The 20,286-nt window shown below is 39.0% G+C and overlaps 1 protein-coding gene across 1 annotated transcript in view; it reads right to left on the bottom strand.

Moving 5' to 3' along the window:
* EP300 (E1A binding protein p300) overlaps nucleotides 1–20,286 on the bottom strand; it is a gene marked incomplete at its 3' end in the record, with an annotated part of 59,876 nt that overhangs the window by 35,992 nt on the left and 3,598 nt on the right. The window contains 2 exon segments of the mRNA XM_010015441.1: nucleotides 1–146; nucleotides 8,681–9,339. The exon segment at nucleotides 1–146 is cut by the window's left edge and continues 61 nt beyond it. Of these exon segments, the coding sequence (XP_010013743.1) occupies nucleotides 1–146; nucleotides 8,681–9,339 (805 nt within the window).

Consider the following 20,286-nt stretch of genomic DNA (forward strand, 5'->3'; position numbering starts at 1 on the left):
TTCTTGTCCATTGGAAACTGTGGTAAGCTATTCTGCAGTGCAGCTTTATTCTGCATCTGAGGCCCAAGCCCACTGGCTCCAAGCTGCTGCCCGGTATTCTGACTATATGGCTGGCCGTAAGGGCTGGGATTGCTCATCATTCCCATCTAGGAATTAAAATGATAAAATGTTCAAGTAACACATCTTAAATTCACACTGTGGAAGGCAAATGAATACTTCAGAGAAGCAAGAGGGATCACAGCCATGAACCAGCTGCAATGCAATACTGATCCACATGCTTCCCTATTCGTCCATGTGCATGTATTTAACCCGTCACACAACATTAACTTCTCAACCAGACAGCTCCTGTAAACACAGTGAAGCCAACTTACCAAACTTTGAGGTCAGTCTGGTCATAATTGGCCTGATTATTTCTTTTTATAAAGATTTTGTCCAACAGATTTCTCATTTCAGCTTTCCCAATCACAAAGTTGAACGATGGGCTACGTAGCTCACAAGTCTGAGAGAATTCCCCTGCTCCCAGCACCTCCACATGAAGACAAATACCACCTTCATTCATATCGGCAAGGTTTATCCCCAAAACATCCCACCCAACTGTCAGCACTCCCACAGCTCCTCTCCAGACAGCTGTAACAATGCATGTCTGTATACAACCTTTTTCTATTTAAGAATATACCATAGGAATAGGTAAAACCACAAAGTCATAGTAACCCATTTGCAGTGAGCAGTACTAGAGGTCAAAGAAGATGTTTGCAGACAAGAAAACAAATCTACTGAACCATTCATCCAGGGGCGATGTAGATTCCTGTATCATACAATCTATATGTATATTCAACAGGCCTTCTAGGAACAAAACAACTAGCTATAGAAGAGTAGGAAAAGCGGAGATCTTTAAGATTACCAAGTTCTCACCATTACTCAGGTAGAATCCTCCAAGAGCCATAACTCATAATAATAAAGGCACAAATGTACTTTAAAGAGCTGCACTGTTTCAATTCACATTAGCATTTGACTAGACAATGTTCAGTCTCCTTTGATGCCTCCTGGTTCAAGTCTTGGCATTTTCCTGCATTCAAAAAGTATACAAGCTCCTATGGTAGGTTTGTTTCCAATCATTCCTACATTTATTCTCAAAGCATCCTCCCCTAGTAGAAACACCTTGTTTCTGCTCCTTACCTTCTCCTTATTACAGAGAAGTAATCTACATGCCCAGCAATTACCTGTGATTAGTCACAACACTTTCAGGTTGTAACATCTGCCAATCCATTATAACAGCCTACAATTTGCATTTACAAAGTAAAGCAGGATCAAATCCAAGCTATAGGAAAAGGAACACAAAATTCACTAAAGAACCTGCCGGTTTAGACATCCAAGATGTACAAGTGAATTCCCTTGAAGACAGCACCGCTCCTCCACAAACAAGGAATAACCATAATCACAGAGCAGTAATTCATTAGAAAGCAACGCAAAGAATCTCCACACATGGCAGATAAACTGCAATGATCAGGCAGAGCCAAGAACATCTTCCTTTCCTCTGTCTCCTTTGACACTACCCCTGCTGTGTCTCAACTGCAATGAACACACACAGGGTGACCAATGAGCCAGCTGCTGCCACAAAAAGGACAGGTAAGACTCAAACCCTTCCTGCTGCTCCCTCAGAAGACTAATAGGATCTTGCTTGCAAGTTGAGCAGAAGGAAAAGGGAGAAGAAAAATGTAAGGAGTCAGCAAACACTTCCAGGACTCTTCCCCATCATCACTGCTGCCTCAAATTGACCAGTGGTTGTTCAGATTTAGTGAAGGACTAACCATGGGAATTATTTCCTTAAGACAACAAGGTCTTGAAAGATAGCCTGGATCCCTTTGGCTCCAGAAAGGGTTTTGAAAGCAGGTACATCCCCAAACACAGAAATTTCTAAGCAAAGTTTTCAAGCTCGTTAACAATCACAGCTCCCAAAGTTAGCTGACACCTGAGAGTACCCTAAAGTACAGACTATGTTGGCCATCACTAACACTGCTCTCATATAACTTCTGCAACTTACACTGCTATCAGCCTCGGAAAAAACCCTAACCAAATAATTCAGAATTGAAGGCTCAAGGTACATTTTCACATCCTGGCGTCACAGGGAGAAATCAAGATGCCCAACTCAGACAATCGTGGGGACTTCACACACTGATAGCAAAGGATTCAGAATAACTGTGGCCTGATGAGCCAGCTCTGTCCTGGCTGTAGGGGGAGAACCCTAAACCTAGACTTAAAAAAAAAAAAAAAAAAAAAAAAAAAAACACCTTTACACAGTCACCCACAACACAAATAAAAAAAAAAAAAAAAAAAAAAAAAAAAAAGCACCTTTACCATGTCACCCATAACAGACTTTTTCTATTGAATCTCAGGGATGAAGTTTGACCATGCAGTTTTTGTATCTGCCACACAGCTGGACACAAGCTGGCTTTTCCAAATGTATTAATCAAGTTGTCCCAGCAAAAAGTTCTCTGATATTTTCTTAAGCGTGAACAATTGGCACTGTTTGGGGTATAAAACCAATTCCCTCAAACAAGGCTGTCTCTCCATGGCAGAAACACAGGGCTCCACTCTACCTAGGGCTGAGAACCATCATCCAACCCCACCAAGGGGACTTCTTCCAACCTGCTGTAGTCAGGGACCTAGCAGCAGAAGACTACATGCCCAGCTCACCTGCTCCTGACAGAGGTAACCCTCAGTTCCCTGTCTCAGTCCTCAGGAGAGGCAAAGACCAGAGAGGCACAGGCCAGGTTGGAGGGCAAACGTGCCAAACTGACCCCAAAAACCGCAGACTCAAGCAACATTTAAGAAGGATGCTAAAACCCAAATGTTCCCAGGTCTCTTGGAACAAATCAGCAGCCACTCTTGGTGCAGGTGAAACAGACACCTGCCAGATTCACAGCTGAAGCTGATGGCAATGCCTCCCAGTCTAGCTGTCACAGACCCATTAACCTGACACCAACAACCTGCATGCAACTCTTGACTTAGTGAAGGGTCATGTGGGAGGTTCTTCACCTAGCACAAGGTGGCCATGTGACCATGGCACAAGAAGCAGGAACATGTTCACGTCATTTCCTGTGATATGTTGAGAAATACGGATAAAAGAAAACTCCAAACAGGAAGATATGGATGAACTCATGGCTACTGAAGTAAGATAAAAATAACCCTGTATGATTTTATCAGTAGGAAACAACCAGAAAGACCGACATAGTTCATCATCACATCCATGCTCTATTGGGAGTGAAAGGTAGATAAACAATTAAGTGCAGAAGAACCAGCCAAAGAAATGTGATGTTAGTACCATTACATGAGACAAGTACAAGGCTTCATCTGCAATACCATGCAAAAATGTACACAACTGAATCATAGCTAGAAGGCAGTGAGTGCAACCTCTACTCACTCCTTCCTGGCCACCTCCTTCCACTGCTCTTCCCATTTCTCTTCTTATCCATGCCATCTGTTGTTCTTCTCCTCACAGCCTTAACTTACTTTCAGCACATATGCAAAGACTTAGACATAAGGAAGAGCAGACAGAAATCCACAGCACAGTAAAGAAGAGGGAACAAGGAAAACCGCAAAAGATGATAATGCATGGCTAATAGATGGCACAGGTAATCTCAAATGGTAATACCTTCTACATATAGTGGAAAACAATCTTCCTGCCTCCAAAACCATGAAACACAAGCATCTTCAGTTTGGTAGTAACGAAGTCTGATTGGCATTCTACTGTCAATACCATAGAGTACAAATTGAGGAGGAATACCTGTTACAGCTGTGCACAGACATTAAAAATATTCTGCTGTTTTGCTATAAAAACAACTGCTTCACTGACAGTCTAGGATTTGAAAGACAACTAGGTACCAGCAGTAGCATTGAACAATGGCCAGTTCCAAGATATGAAGAGATAAACGTAAGCATGGAGAAGAAATAGAATTCATATTAGTTTTAGTAACATTCTTTCAAATCATCCAACATTTGCAGCATCAACTATGTATGTCTCTCAGGGTAACTGCAGTGCATGCACTAGTTTAAGACCATACTGATAGCATCTAATATCTTTCCAGATCACACATGTTCACAAGTGGAAGTCAAAACCAGGAAAGTTAGTTTTAGTAAATTCCAGCTGGCTCTTTAAAACCAAGAATCTGTCATTCATCACAGTGGCATTCTACTGCATTACTGGACACAGGCATAACTTAACAAAATTTTGCTAGTGGTATCCGCTGCATTCTTTCCAAGGACTGTTATTGGCCATTATTCTTTGCACTTGACTGCATAATGTTTTAAGATACCTATTGCAAGACACTAGCATTATTTCACTGCCATCTGTGCAAGGAATTCCCCTAACCACCCCAGAAACTTCTACTCAAATCCAAGTCTTCACTGCTCCAGTTCTCCCTCACAAACAGATACCCCTCCCTTACACTTGGATCAAGTGGACAATTTCCCATTTTTTCACCTTGCTTCACCGAAGAAGAAAAAGCAAAGGACCAGAACACACAACTAACTTTACCTGTTGAATCAAACAGCTAATAGGCAACCAAAAACATTGACCTCCTACTGAAAATATAACACTGAATATGCTAACACTAAGCAACATCATCTAATTTTACAATTTGAGAGAGACAGCATCTTCAGTCTGTGCCACTTCGAACAAACTTTATTCTGAAATTCCTCATTGTTTTACTTAAAGGAAGTTATAGAGATTCTGAAGAATTACATTTGTCTTTGTATAATATTGACATTGACTCTTCTAAGAATCATAGAATGGGTTGGGTTGGAAAGGACCTTAAGATCATCCAGTTCCAACCCCCCTGCCATGGGCAGGGACACCTCACACTAGACCGTGTTGCCCAAGGCTTTGTCCAACCTAGCCTTGAACACTTAACAGAAGTCAAACCAATGAAACCAAGTGTATCCATTATAATTGGAGAGAAGTCTGTATATATCTCAACAGTAAGTCAAATGACAAATTACTACTGCAACTCTAAACATTTCATATAATTTCACATGCGAGTGAAATACATACCAGAGGTAGTAGTAATGCTCTTACTAATCTGAACTGCCTTCATATCCATTTCCTTACTTGAGTAAGGCAATGTTTCTTGAATCAGTAGGAAATGAAATCTCAGTGACCTAAAGGCCAGGTCACTTAGTCACTTTGTGATACAGCACTGCCAATATAGAAATACACAACACAAAATGCCCTCCTCCTCTAATAAGAGGCTAGACAATAAGACTGTAACTGGACACTCTCGACAGAACCTAGTGGAACAACAAACTTAAGTAGATACAATTGCTAATGAAGAATCCAAACAGGAAACATGAATTTCTTCTCAACCTAATACAGATCTTGAATTTGATGTTTACTTTTCAATTAATCCAAGCTGTAAAACTATCTAGTGAAAAAAAAAAAAAGCCCGCAAAATGCTTAAACACTGAAAGAATCAAGGCATTACAAACAAATTCCAAGCCTCTATTTTAACAGTAATAGGCAAGTCTGTCATCCTCCTAACTTGCACCCAACCTAGCACATAGAAAACAAAAAGCTATTAAAGAAAGCAAAACTTATGACAGTTCCTTTCCCTTACAAACTTCTCAGTTCCTTTCAGGCTAGACTTTCACAGGCATTTTTAAGCTGGTACTGCCACCAAAGCAAGGTTCACGCCTCCTCTGACTGGCAACATCAATTCCTTTAAGATGATCCCTCCCTAATATCAGCACCAACTTCCCAACTGAGGGCCATAAACCGAACCAGAAAAACAATTCAAATTAATTTTTTTTGTTTGTTTTTAAACGATCATGTGAGTTTCAAGTTTGGATTAGTTCCTCAACACAGTCTGTCATGTAACTGGCACAGAAACGGCATACAGACAGAATTGCTTCTTTGTATGTCAGTGGCTGCTTCCAGCATACGTAAAGCTACAGCATTAGGCCACAGGATGTAAGTGGCACATTATAACAGTAGAATTTTTATGTATACCAGGTGACCCCAAATCCATCATTTACATTGACATTTGAGATTGAGTCCTAAAAAACAACATGCACACCTAGAAAGGTTGGGAAGTACATGGCTAATGTGTAAAGCAGGTGTTCCACTATTGCTTGCCAGTGTTTTGGGAGGAGAGGAAGAAAACACTTCAGTAGCTCCACAGGACAACTGAACAAAGCAGAAATGTAACCAATTTTGCTTTCCAAGTTGACAAGCCACTTGGAGTTCATCTTTACTTTTAGAGGGGTATAACATTCTCCCTCCCGATTAGTTCACAGCACAGGAAACCTAAGCTATTCCTCAGTACAAACCACTGCAGACAACACACCTCTGTTTTACCGAGATGGAACTCGCAGAGGCAACCCTTCTCATCACCTAAAGGAGCTGACTTTGGCAAGGTAACATGATGAAGCTGAACACAACCAAAGTGTCTGGTCTGGTTTTTTTTTCTCCTAGTGAAGGACAGCTCCTGGATAATGCACATTTTTTGCAGCAATGGAGGAAACCTACAGAAGTTATTACACAAACTCCCACATTAACAGCAACATGGCACTAAATTTACCAACTAAAAAAACCCAAAACAAACAACCTGGCTTTTTAAAACAACTGCTGAGCGTCCTCTGTTTTCATCTACTTTTTGAAGATTTGTAGGTGGGAAAACACAAAAGCAGATGGGTGGAGGGAGAAAACGGTCAGACATGACTGTTGTCAGATTTTGCTAACTCCAGTGCATGAAGTGAAACACAGGCTCCCTGCCAAGAACCAAACCAATTGAAGACATTCTGGAATTTCAGCCTCCATTTCAGACTGTTCTCTCTCATCCGGCAGTTTCAACTCCTGTGCAAGGGCTATACCCACCACACTTAAACTCAAAGTCAACAGTTTTTTTTTTAATCAACAATCAAAGAACTCTGAAGTATTTTTAACCAGCCTGGGTCTGCAAACTAAAACCCAGAAGTTTTGGTCTGAGTATTCCCAAAGGCACAAAATGTTCTTACTTTTGATGTACAGCACATTTTAGAATTTAAGTAAGCAAAGAAGAAAATTTAATTTTGGGCTACATCAGCCAAAAGCTTGATTTTGTGTTCTTCCTTTACTTCTCCTAGCTAAATGAGATTACAGTACGTAATCCTAGAGCTCTGGTAAGGGTTAAGAAGTTGCATTTCACCCAGTACATCAATTTTTGACCTCTGAATACAGCTTTCTGAGGATCAAAATAAATTGTGGTTTTTTTTTTTTACAGCCAATGAATAATGAATGAAATATCATGTTATTCCAATTACAAGAATACTTCTAAGTAGTTACATACTTATTTCCACTGCAAACTGCATACAAATTTTCTACCGTAGCAATGGAGCTTTGCAACAACTTTCCTATCAGGCAAAAATATCTAACATGACCAAGTCACACATTACTGGACACATACATATAGATATCTATCAGAACCACTGTTAGCACACTGAGCTTAAGCAAACAGCTTATGAACTTTACAATTAAATAGCATTCACAAGACAATTTTATTTACTATATTAAAGCATATCAAAACCATTAATACACAGCACAATTTACATTTATGTTTCAAATACATTAAAAGACTATGTTACTTATCATTCCAAGTCCTTCAAGTGGACTTCAGGCACTCCAAGATAGATCTATTTAGGTATTGCAAAGCACGCTGGAAGAAACTTCCCCCTCATTAGCCACGAAACAGAATACCACCCCTAAAGTGAACTGAAAAATTAAAGTATTTTCTAGGCTTTTGACCAAAACACTGAAAACTGGAAAATACATATTTAAGTGGCTCCCTACCCTAAAAAAGCTAATTGTGCACGACAAAAATTCAATGCAGACAACTCCTTGTCACTTAAACTGCTAGGTCTTCTCTCTGCTTCTCAGTGTCTCATGACAACAGCTTTCTTCCAATCACCTAACCCCATAAGCACATTTCCCTCTCCAGCATAAAAAAAAATAGTTTTTTCCTCCAGCTTTCTGGTTTACTCTCCTATAGACAAAGTCTTTATGAAGTTTAAAACTAGAACCAAGTTGGTTTAACAGTCTTTTAAGAACCCAACATTTGTCTTCAGGTGTCTACGCACGCATTCATTCTCCATCCTTAACTCACATACCTATTTCTTAAAAGACCCATGTATGTGTCTTAGCACATACAGTGTGCTAAGTCTATTCAAACCTGCATGTGCCTCTTAGCATCTGCTACAACATACACATTCAGCTGATTTCAGACAAGTACTCTCATTAAATGTCACACAGAAAAGAGCATCACCACATCTAAAAGGTCCTGATGGATTCCCACCACATTCAATACCAGCATCACATTAGCTGAGAAAGTACATTTGTGGATGATGCATAAAACAGAACAAAACACAAACATGTTAATTTCCAGTTTTGCTGATAAACTATACTGCCACAAGATTTCTACAAGACTTTTTTAATCTAGCAATAGTCTTACTTGTTGTGAAAGACTCAATTTTTGCCTCCCATGACTGCTCCAAATTCCACTTTAGCAGCATATAAGCTATTTACCACATGATCCAGGATTCTTATAAGAAAAAAAGCCTTATTCTATAGAACCCAGACCGCAGAGGAATAAGTCTAACCAAAGGCAACAACAAAAAGGAAGGTAATAAAGTCAAGTTTAGCTTGTCTTACCTTGTTCATAGCTCCAGGTTGTGGCCCTCTCAATCCAGCCTGTCCTCCCATCTGTGGAGAGCCTTGTTGCAGTGTCTCGGCCAACAAATTACCAGGACTACCCATTCCTGGGTTTGGGTATGGCATATTAGGTCGTCCTCTGCCTGCTCCAATTGAACCGTTCATGACTTGCCCCTGCATCATTCCCTGTCCGTTACCTGCTGCCAACATCCCAGGATTCATGCCAGCATTCATCCCTGTGTTCATTCCCATGCCAGGCTGGTTAACTGGACTGTTTACTGTCGGCATCATTCGTGCTGTGGAGTGGGCTTAAGGACCCTGGGTTGGTCCACTTGCACCCATCGCCATATTGGGAGAAGTCAACCCAGCCTGTGCCATGGGGCTTTTCACCATGCTATTTAACATTCCCATTCCAGGACTATTTTGTTGAGTTTGACTGGCCATGCCTTGGCCAGGGCCACCTACCCCCATATTGAGATTTGGGGAGCTACCAGCCCGCAAAAGTTCAGACAGCTGCTTGTGTTTAGAGGCAGCATCTTGTGCTAGGCCAAGGCTGGTCTGCAGCTGATTAATGTCACCACCATTGGTGAGTCCCAGTTCTGTGGAGCTGATCAGTTCATCTGGCAAGTCATGTTCCAGATCAAAGAGTGAGCCAAAATCTGGGGGGAAAAAAAAAAAAACAAACCGAATTTTACAAGAGGTCAGAGCAATCAGCAGCATCTTTAAGAAAAACCTTCTTCATTAGTTTTTATTTTTCTATTTCAAGTAACTAGCAAAACTTGACCTTTTACGTTCCAGCAAAATTCCCAGATCAGTCATTACTGAAAGCTATCCAATTTGTCATGGTAAAAGTAATTTCTAAACTTTACAGTCTAAACTAGAGAAGACCATTCTGCTTCACTCTCCTACAACAGTTTGTGTTGAAAGATCACCGGGTAGCTCAGATTATCATCTCTCAACATGAGAAATTTGAGAAGGAAAGAAAGAAAAAACCTGTATTAAAACCCCACAGTTAGCCAAAGGAATTAGACAACAATTATAAAGAATTTACAAGGTTGATAGGAAACCACTGTTATTTATTCTTAACTTTCCATGAAGCCTGTCACTTTTGGAACAAATATAACTAATACATAGTTTTCCAAAAAATGTCTACTATGTATAAAATAATAAATAGAGGTTTAGTTGTGGGGTTTGGGTGGTTTGGTTTTTTTGGTTTGGTTTTGTGTGGATTGGAGGAGGGGAGGGGGCAGGGGGTGTGGTGGTATGGGAGGGGGGTTGTTTTTTTGGGGGCACAGAATTGCAAAATTCCATTAAACTTCACTGGACAGTCAGTATCTTCCCACAAGGAACACTATCAGAAAACAATCATATAACCCTCCTGGCCACAAAGGTGCGGAAAAAAAACCCCCACCAAGATGAAAGAATCAAATTCACATCTCAGGAGCCTATGCAAAGCAATCACCAAGGTAACCAAGTGGAGAAAGATTACTATTTGGGATATATAGAAACAAGAATATTGGACAGCAGCAGAATAGTTTGCTCAAGAAAACAAGAAGTTCTCATGTCCGCAGAAGGGGCATGCACCTTGAGCTGTATGTTAATCTATGGTAGTTAAAACAAACATAACCTAAAAAGGTTATGGCTAAAAGCTGAGCTACCATGTGATGTTGCTACACATATCTAAAAACTTAGTATTTGAAGGAATATCTAGTAAAGAAGAGGGGATTTAATCTTTGTTATTAGAACATTTCAGCACCACTTCTGCCAAAAAGGTCATTTCATGCATGCTCTGTAGGAGGTATTGCACTCCACTTTCAAAAACTCCAGATCCAGCAATGACCTAAAATACTACTCATTATCTGAGCAACAGCATTTAAAAGAAAATCTCAATTACACTGAATTCTAGAAAGGCTTGTAAGATGACTTGGTCCAAATATTAATGGAAAAATACTACAGTTAAACAGCCTGTAAGTCAGAAAAGCTCAGGAGCATTAGAAATCTGTTTAAAATGTTTCACACGATACCATACCAAACTGCCAAACTCCAGTACTAACAGAGTTTCTACAACTATGCAACTGTTATCACAGATAAGATCACGACTTAAGAACTCTGAAAATATAGTATGAGGTTGGCAAGAACACAGGTATACCACAACAGAGACTGTAACTCCATTTATATATTCATTACTGCAAAGCACCAGAGACAGAATGATAAATTCCCACTAAAGAACTATGTTTTAAACTATTCAAATCAGTCAGGCCATTCTTCATTAATGTAAATCTTGTGCTAAAAGTTACGCTTTGCAACACATACTAAGGACTGAACTTTAATTTACATCACTGGTATTCCTTAGCATGACTGCTATTTTTCAAAAATTCAGAAGTGAAGGATGAACCAGAAGAATAAAGCTTTGTCCAAGTTGTCCCCCATTTAAAATGATGAATTTAAGAGTTTGTATCAGTAGACTTATAACAACCCCTCCACCTGCAAAAAACCTTACAGTACTCAGTGGTTAGCTTAAGAATTAAATATTGATGAAACGAGAAGAGTTACAGTGGAAGAGACCTTCAAGTTAGAAGGTAGATCATGGAAATGGAGAAAGCAATAAAAAAAAAAAAAAACAAAAAAACAAAAAAAAAAAAAAAACCAAAAAAAACCCAACAACCCCCCCCAAAAAAAAAACCAAAACAAAAACCCACAACAGTTTAAAACATCTTCTTAAGATGCCTGTTAGGATACCTTTAACAAGCAAATGTTGAAGCACTACACTCAGAACAACTCTGACGAACAGCCCATGAGTGAGGTAGAAGTACAAAATATGATCAGTAATTCACAAGTTATTCTGCTATCCAGAAAAAAAAAAGTTCTCCTTAATCATGGAATCATAGGAACAATGAGGAACAACCAAAAGTGAAACTGAAAGTTAAGCGTCTGGGAAGAACATGAGCCAGCACAAACCCTGCACCTACAACATAACCATAATGGCAGCAAACAGCAACCTCCTGTCTGCAAACGGAAACAGCTGTGGAAGCAAAGATGAACCCACAGCTCAAAGACCAGTTATGTGAGTGACTGTAGCTGAGGAAAGAACTTCTGCTCTTGAACAGATACAACTTCCAGGACAGGGCGAGCACCAAAAGAAAAATCACTACTCCTGTCCCCAGATCATACCACTGCATATTAAGCCTTTCACAAAACCACTTGGAAAGTGATCAGTAAACATCTAAATATGAAGAACTAACTTGTTTTCAAACGACCACAGAATATTTTCTCTGAAAGACCCCTTTAGATGATTTCGGATAACACTGCAAAGGAGGGACAATGTAATTCTTGGTTTGAGAGACAAAAGACTTGCTCATCTTTCTTCACATGAAAATATTAATCTGCTTCTCTGAAGGCCTCATTCTTTTTGAAAATCCCCTTACTTATAATTGAGAAAGTAATTCCAACTTTAAGGCTTACTCACTCATATCCAACTGGAGTATCCAGGTACAAGCTACCTGAGCTCCTGGGGCTGGTCATTCTGTGCCACCCACAGTCAAGAAGAAAAACGCCATTAAAAACCTCTAAGTGATTTTAATTCTTATTACTGTCTCAAAACACAACAAATCAATAGCTACATAAAAAAAAAAAACCTCAAAAAAACCCAAAAAAAACCCCCACACACAAACAAAAACCAAACCAGAACTAAATGGTTGAGAGATAATCCCAATCAGATTAGTTCTTTACAGATAAGTTATTTACATCAAAAAACATAAATGTTCTTTCCATAAGACTAACTTGTTAGGATTTTTAATCCTAAAGATTATACAACAGAAGATTCATCACAGAAGAATACTACCAGCTACAAGCCAAAGGCTTGAGTACTAAATACCAAAAATGCAATATTCTGGTGTGAGTTTGCTCTTTTTTTAAGTCTTTCCCAAAACCAAAACTTCAAAGTCTTCTTCAACCAGTAGATAACAAAACTGGGTAAACACCCAGTTCTCTGGTCAACTATGGAAGTTACGTTTCTAGTCAACTGCCGGGAAGCCAAAGTTTTCAGATGCAGGACTGAAACATAAACAGTCTCAGAAGACTATAAAGATCAGTAAGTCTTTGTGTATCTATAGCAACACTTGAAAAACCATTTCACTATCTTCTACATAAAATAGGTACCCTAAAGCCCACGGCAGAGATTCCTACCTATGACCAATCCCAAAACTGACAAGACTGGGCAAGACAGCTCATAGACCATATGAAAATAATAGCACATACACAAAAGCCAAAGGATAGCCTAAAACAATGGTGATAACTACTCTGGGAACTGACTGACGAGTCCGTATGCCGAGTCCACTGCTTGCCTTGTATTCTGTTTCATTAAGGTTACGCACACAGATTTCTTACTAACAAAATAAAGCTCATGGGAAGGTGAAGGAGGCAGATCAGTCCCGCAAACGTTTGTCTACCTGATTCATGAACCCTAGAGGTCTTAATGTAAAATCAGACACAGAAAAATTGGGATGCAATAGAACAGCCAGTATCTGGTCTAGGAGCTCAAAACCATCAGTAATATGCAGACATTAAGTGGTAAAGCTAAATCTTGATCTCCATAGAGTGACACAGAGCGATCCCACATTCTGTTAGTTTGGTATTGTTAGTGTGTTTCTTTCCATGGGTAACAAGAAGATATAGAAAAGATTACTACTGCCACCTAAGATTCAAAGGAAAGAGAAGGAAAGTACCTTAACAAAACAACATCTAAGCAGGTGATCAGAAAGTCTTAACCTAAGGTAGTCTCAACATCCAAAGGCATATAATAATTCCTCTTAGGAACTCTACCACTGAGGCGCTTTTTGTAGAGTCAGGAAACTGGCTTGACTTGCCCTGGCTACATTAGATCTGTAGTGAGGAAGTGGATCAGAAAAGACAGGAGATGGAGCAGGAGCATTGCTTTCAGTAGCAGTCCAGTTAAACTGGATTAAGTAGTATGAACTGCACCCTAAACTGTGAGAAAGCAACTTCAAAAAATCAGTGTTCTAGTTTGTGTTGCATGCTATAGATTATTTTCTTAGGTTTGGACCCTACTTCCAAGAAGTCTGCCTTTGACAGTGTCTGACCTGCAAGATGCAAGGAACCTGCCAGCCTGGGTTGGAAACCCACCCGGCACCAAAATGGACTTTAAACTAGTACAGATTCAGAGTGTGCAATCAAAATCCTTAAGTCAATAAGACACGGAAGCCTTATCAAGTGATCAGTTTTCAAATGAGCTGAAGTATTTATTTCAAGCTAGTGTTACTGCAAGAGCACCTGGCAGCACCAGGGATGTAACAGCTCTCAAAGCAGGCAAGGCAAGGTAAAGATTTCCTTGCTTAGAATGCAAGGAAAATATATCTATACTACCTATTTCGCAAAGAAATCAACATGTGGGTTCAAGTAGCACATGCTAGTTTCTTTTGCACGCTTTCTAGCTTACAGTCATGATTCAGTCGTGTTCTCTCGTCTGGATTAAGACAACAGACCTCTATTCACTTTTCAGCATAGAACAGGCATTTCCGTCAATATGGAATTACCTGTTTCTAGCAAACAGGCTGCAGTGAACACCACTAGTTTTCTAAGAACTTGCCCATGTGCTACAAAATAGCAAGAACGCTTTACTCATGTGCTGTACCCTCAAGACTCAAGGCACTGAAGCAGTCAGCCTCAGAAGAGTTGATACACCTGCAGAAACAGCATCACATGTGAACCACGATGCCTGAAGAACCCTGCACACTAGACATGCAAGACAACAACTTACTCTAGTGCTTACTTCATTGCTGATCTTGCAGAGAGAGGTAAAAGACTTTACAGTTCCTGTCCCTGCATCCCATTTATTATGTTATAGCCAGAACACAGACATACCAAATTAGAAAGCTGCTGAACAGTCACCTTTTTGCACAAATGTTTCTGGGCTCAAGAAACCTATCAGTGGATCAAATTATATCACAATCATTAGGCTCACAATGAAACAAGTGGACAAGGCTTAATACAGGACACTGAACACAAAGTGTGCATGTGACAGGGTTGACAGGAGCCATAGAGGATGTTGGACTACACAGAAGTCATAACACCCTTGCTACACTTTCAGACAAAGAATAATGATAAGCTGCTGAGGTCAGTCTCTTCCTTGCAATGGCACCATGAAAGCTCTTTAGGAATTGACCAGGGCCTTGATGTAACAAAGAAAGTGCCCAGAAGAGACAGCAATATTGCAGAGAAACCTGCTGTTTGGGCTTGCAGTCAAGCACCAGCATTACAGGCCCTAAAACGTGTTGTCTGAAATGCTCAGAAACACAGAAAACACCCCCACACCCAGAACTCAAAACACACAAATAAAAGAAGACAGAACAAGATAAGGAGACAGTGTCTCACAAGACAGTTCTCTGGTATCCATGAAAATGCAGACGCAAAGATGAAGCAGACTTGAAACCAAGTAAGTGCTAATAAAGTCATCATTTCCCAAGGTCTCTGCAATGGCAAAAAATTGAGACAGGTTCAGATAGTTTCACTGCAGGAGGGAACCACGTCTAAGAGACAAAAACTCTAACATTCTTACCAGGTGGGTGTGAGAGAACTTTGCTATAGAACATTATGGAGATCAGATTTATTCTTACCATTAAAGCCCATTAAGGAGAAGGCTTTTCCATGTAGATCATCTTTGAAGCCACCATTATCCAATGGTAATGCAAACTCTGCCAAACCACTTTCCTAACTTAAAATGTAGAGTTAATTTAAATAAGCCTCCTAATCTGATGCAAAACAAAGGGGCAAAAAAACCCAACATTAGCCTGAAAAAGGTCTAGATTCATCATCGCAACTACTGCTTCCAAAATCCTAGGTCATCAGGCCCTATATAATCCAAAGTGGAAGTGTGATACTGAAGTCTTCACCACCACTTCCACAACAGCAACTGAGAATTCTTATTCTGTATTATGTTATTTGGGCAACAGTCTAGAGCATTAAGACTTTGATATTAACTCTGTTCCCTGCAAGAAATAGAGGAAGCACTGCCTCCTTACTTCCCTGCTAACCCAGACAAGACCTGAACTTATTCACTACAAGAAACTTGGTAATTTGAAGCATGCAAAAAACAAAAGTAGAACACACAGCTAAAAAGGACATACTTAAAACCCATGCAAGACAAAAAACACAAAGACACAAAACGTGTCAGCACATCACAGTAGCACACAACTTCAGGCAGAGATGTTTTTAAAAACAACCAAACATTTGTTGTTCAAAGTCCAATTCACCATCTCGAATGCACGATGTCACTATTAGCTGTAACAACCAGGTATAAACATGAGTATTTTACAAGTATAAACAAGAATCATTCTAAAGAAGCAATAACTTATCATTCAACATATAATGAAGTCCTAAAATTAGGACCTCGCACGTTCTACTTTTTTTTTTTTAAGTTATCCTAATTCCTACTCAAACACTGGTGTCAAACACATCAATTCTTGCTCTAGAAAAAAAGTCTCCATTTCATTAAGTCTCAATAATCTGCAAGTTTAAGTCATACTCATCCCAAAGTACTACCAACAGAAATACCAATTTTAGTAGACTCTGGTTGATGAATTTTTGCCACTTCAGAAGAAAATCGTATTTATAACAAACTGCTTTCATTATCACATTCAAAGTTCTTCAAAACCCAGTATTTAAAGCTACAGATGATAGGTGTTTATCAATGAAAAAACATCGTGAAAATTCAATGTTTGTGATTCTGGAACACAAAACTGTAGCTGTTCTAGGGTAACAAAAGTGATGTAATCATATGGAAAAGACTGAGTGAAAGAATTAGGAGAGGGTATGTTTAATGTTTTTGACATTACTTAAGGGGGAATTTCAGAGCTACTGTTTGTGCCCCTGCCTATTCACCTTGTTACTTAATAATGCAAAGGTATGAACAAGTCTTGCCATCACTGATGACCCAAGTAAGGTGAAATTTTGTCACTCTTAATTCCAAAATGCTCAAGTCACACACTTAACAGTTTCCTTGTGAAGATATTGCTATTTGTATAGATTTCATTGAGCTACCTTTAACTGTAGTGCAAAGTCTCTAAAGTAGTACTTTTATTCCCAAGACTACCCTATGTATGCCACTGAAATTCCCATAAGACCACCTTAAGTTACTTATTGATGGTCTGTGCTATTGTTAAATAGTAAGAATGGCATTTCAGTTAGGAGTCTGACAAATTGTAGACAACTGTGCACAGGGAAAGTTAGAGATGCCCTGCTGTCTGCTGTACTGCTGGGCAAAGAATGAGTACATGCAGATATGAAGGGAGCACTTCTATGTGCACACACAGAATCAGTTTCATTTTAGAAGCAATAAGAGATCAGTTTCAAGAAAAGAGTAAAGTTCACTTCATTGTCAAGTTAATGACCACTCTGAAATGATGCAATTAACATACGCAATTACCAAAAAGTCGAGTCAGTTTTCTGAGTATTACTGACTTAAGTTTGCTCAACATTACTCCTGAGCAAAACCAAAAAATGATGCTGAATTTATGTACAAGTAAACAAAAATACAGACGTCAGCAGATCAGACTTCTTTATCCTGAAGCAGTAATTCCCATGGGATCCTGAAATTATATTCAGGAATATGTAAAAGGCAGTTTAGCTTCAGCAGAATTTTAACTGAACAAGCCAGACACCAGCATTTTGCCAAAATTTTATTTTTTATTATAATTCTGAAAAAAGAAAATAAAACCTGTGAATTTGATTATTCTAGTTCATTAACACAGCATGAGTATGTTCCAAGAGAGATTTTTTTATTCATTTGTATTTGGGAGTTCTACAACGCAAAAAAACAGTAAATCATGATTCTGCAAACAGATACAGTTCAAAACTCTACTTACATCTGGTACGGAGATGCACCGAAAGGTACAGTACAGAGGTGTTTTACACCATCAAGTAAAAAAAAAGCGAAATCTTCCTCTGACCTACCTCGCAACCACCAATAAAAGAAAATAACCTGGTCTGGTTTTGAGAAAGTAACTTGTACTGTACCTAACTTGCACTTTTTAATGAAAAACTTGGTTTAGACCACAATTTCATCTCCTTGCTGCTCCTGTAAACCCACCTGACATCATCAACTAAACCACAAATTACTATGATTTGAGTGCAGAATTCGACATTCCTTTTTCTGATTTCTTCAAAAAGTTTTGGAAGAAATGTGTGCTTGAAGAAGAACATAGCACATCACATTTTTAAGATAACTTTACATACATTTATATGCCAATCCATTTTAAGGAAACTTGCTGCTATTTAAGAAAAGAACAAAGTCATGTTGTCAGATACTTCCTGCCCAGGGAGAGTTCTATGAACTGCCCTAGTTCAAGTTCTACTTGAAATTCTACAAATTCAACGTAACCATGGAATTTTTTTGTCAGTGCATACAGCCATATGCAGAGACAGATGTATTTTACTTCAGCCTGCTGCTACAGTTTAAGTAAAGACAGAAAAGCCAAATCCTTGGAGACAGGTGCATTGTTTATCTGTCAGTGAAATCTACACAGCAAAATTACTCCATTTGTCAAATAATAAATCTAAATGACTTTTGACCAATCCCTCTCAGAGGGGGCACTAATTCAGGTGATGAGAAAGGTTACAGTATCATTACATAGTTGGAACAAGCACTGCTAAAGCAGCTAAGCAAGACACTGAGATGAGACACTGGATACAATCAAGCAGCCTACAGAGAAGACGCAAGAAATGCATGCTAAATCATACAAAATTAAAATCTAATCATAAAATCATTTTCTCCAAGTTGTAAAGGTTCAAGAAACCAGAATTCCTACAGTAGAAGTTCAGTGTTCGTTCCCAGTACCTTACGAAACCCACATGCCCTAAAAACGTACACTAAACCCAAGAGTCTGCTAGACCATTCCCAGGTAAACTTTGGCTTTCTGCAAATACCCAACTGACCCAACAACCTGAGCTAGGGACCCTCTAGACTAAAACCAAACCCTGCTCTTGGACACAGACCGACAAGATGCAGAAATTACTTGTTTGGGGTTTTTTAACCCAGGATTTAAATTCCCAAGTTCAGTAACAAAGGTTTTTCCTGCAATATCAAACTTGTGAATCTGCATTTTTAAATAGCAACTGTAAACTGGCTTTTTTGGTCTCGAGGTCTTTTTATTGGTAAGTGCTCAGGATTCAGTTTTAGATCACAGTATGTACAGTCCTTGCATCATAGTAGATTTTTTTTAAATAGGTATCTGACACTGCTCAGAAAAAGTACATACCTGTGTCAGATGCACACAAAATCCACCTGGTGAAGGGAGCAAAACCAGCAGTTGCAGCAGTTCAGAAGTCTACAACGTTCAAAAGTCTGTAAGATTTTCTTTAAAAAATTACTAAGCACCATATGAATTGTCAATGTTCTCTTTAAAGAAAGTCTTGCAGACTTAAATTTCTCTTAATTTAAATTTATTCCTAATGCAGTTACTTCAAGAACCTACTTAGCTAGAAAGCAAAGATGCCCATTTTTGCCACACAAGCATCTATTACTGCAGTAGGCAATTTACAGCATATGCCACCCAGCAAACCATATTTTAAAGCATCTCTTATCTCATAACAGTTAATAGTTGGGGAAAAAAAGGGGAAAAGTGGTCCTCAACAACAGGATAAAAATATGTAACTGATGACTAAGTTAAATGTAGCTAATGACTTGGTCTTAAACATTAGCCAGAAAACAGATTTGTGAACAGTATTTATTTTTAAAAATAGTATATACAAACACTAGGAAAAAAACGTAGCTGCCTGAAAACAGAATTGAAAACCATGCACATGCCTCTGGAGAAGGCAGTGAGACATGGTTAATACAATCCATTTTGAGCAAAGAAACACTCGGATACATTTGGAACAAATGAAAGATGAGTATCAGTTAAATTGGCGAGAAGTTTTGTCACAAGTCTTAGACCTTTGATGTAAGAGAGAGAAAAATTTTAAAGGTCAAAAGCAGTTCCTGAGGAAAACTTCACAAAAGGGAAGATTGAAATCTGAAAGGGAGACTGAAGATGTGCTGTTAACTCAGAAAAATGTGACTTCTGGATATAGCAAACTGAATAAGGCGCATACCACAAAAATACATACACTGATCTCTGATGCAAAATACATGCCAACTAATTGTAGAAAACTGACTTCCAATGTTACAGTAAGCCAGAAACACTAAGCACTTAAAATCCTATTTTCAGATCTAGCAGCCCAAAGACATGATACCATACAACCACACTGCACCAAAGTATACACCATTTCTATTCCCTCACAAAACACAGCAGTTCTGCACCAGGAGCCCAAAAAGCTTTCCTAGTTCACAGAAATCAGGTCATTTCTAAAAGGGGGAAGTGGGCTACAAAACATGCTTAAACCACATAGAAATGTATATGTGGCAATTTCAGCACACCTGCATTACTGCAGGAAAAAATTGAGGGGTTCAAAAAAAAAAGCAAAAAAAAAAAAAAAAAAAAAAAAAGCTGGAATAAAGCATCCAGGTAAAAATGTTCCTTTACAAAAGACTTCCACCCATTTACTTCAGGAGATAACTCTTCAGGGTGCGCTCAAATTATTCGGGGGGGGGA

The sequence above is a fragment of the Nestor notabilis genome, unplaced genomic scaffold (assembly GCF_000696875.1).
Source record: "Nestor notabilis isolate BGI_N333 unplaced genomic scaffold, ASM69687v1 scaffold905, whole genome shotgun sequence".
NCBI lineage: Eukaryota > Metazoa > Chordata > Aves > Psittaciformes > Psittacidae > Nestor > Nestor notabilis.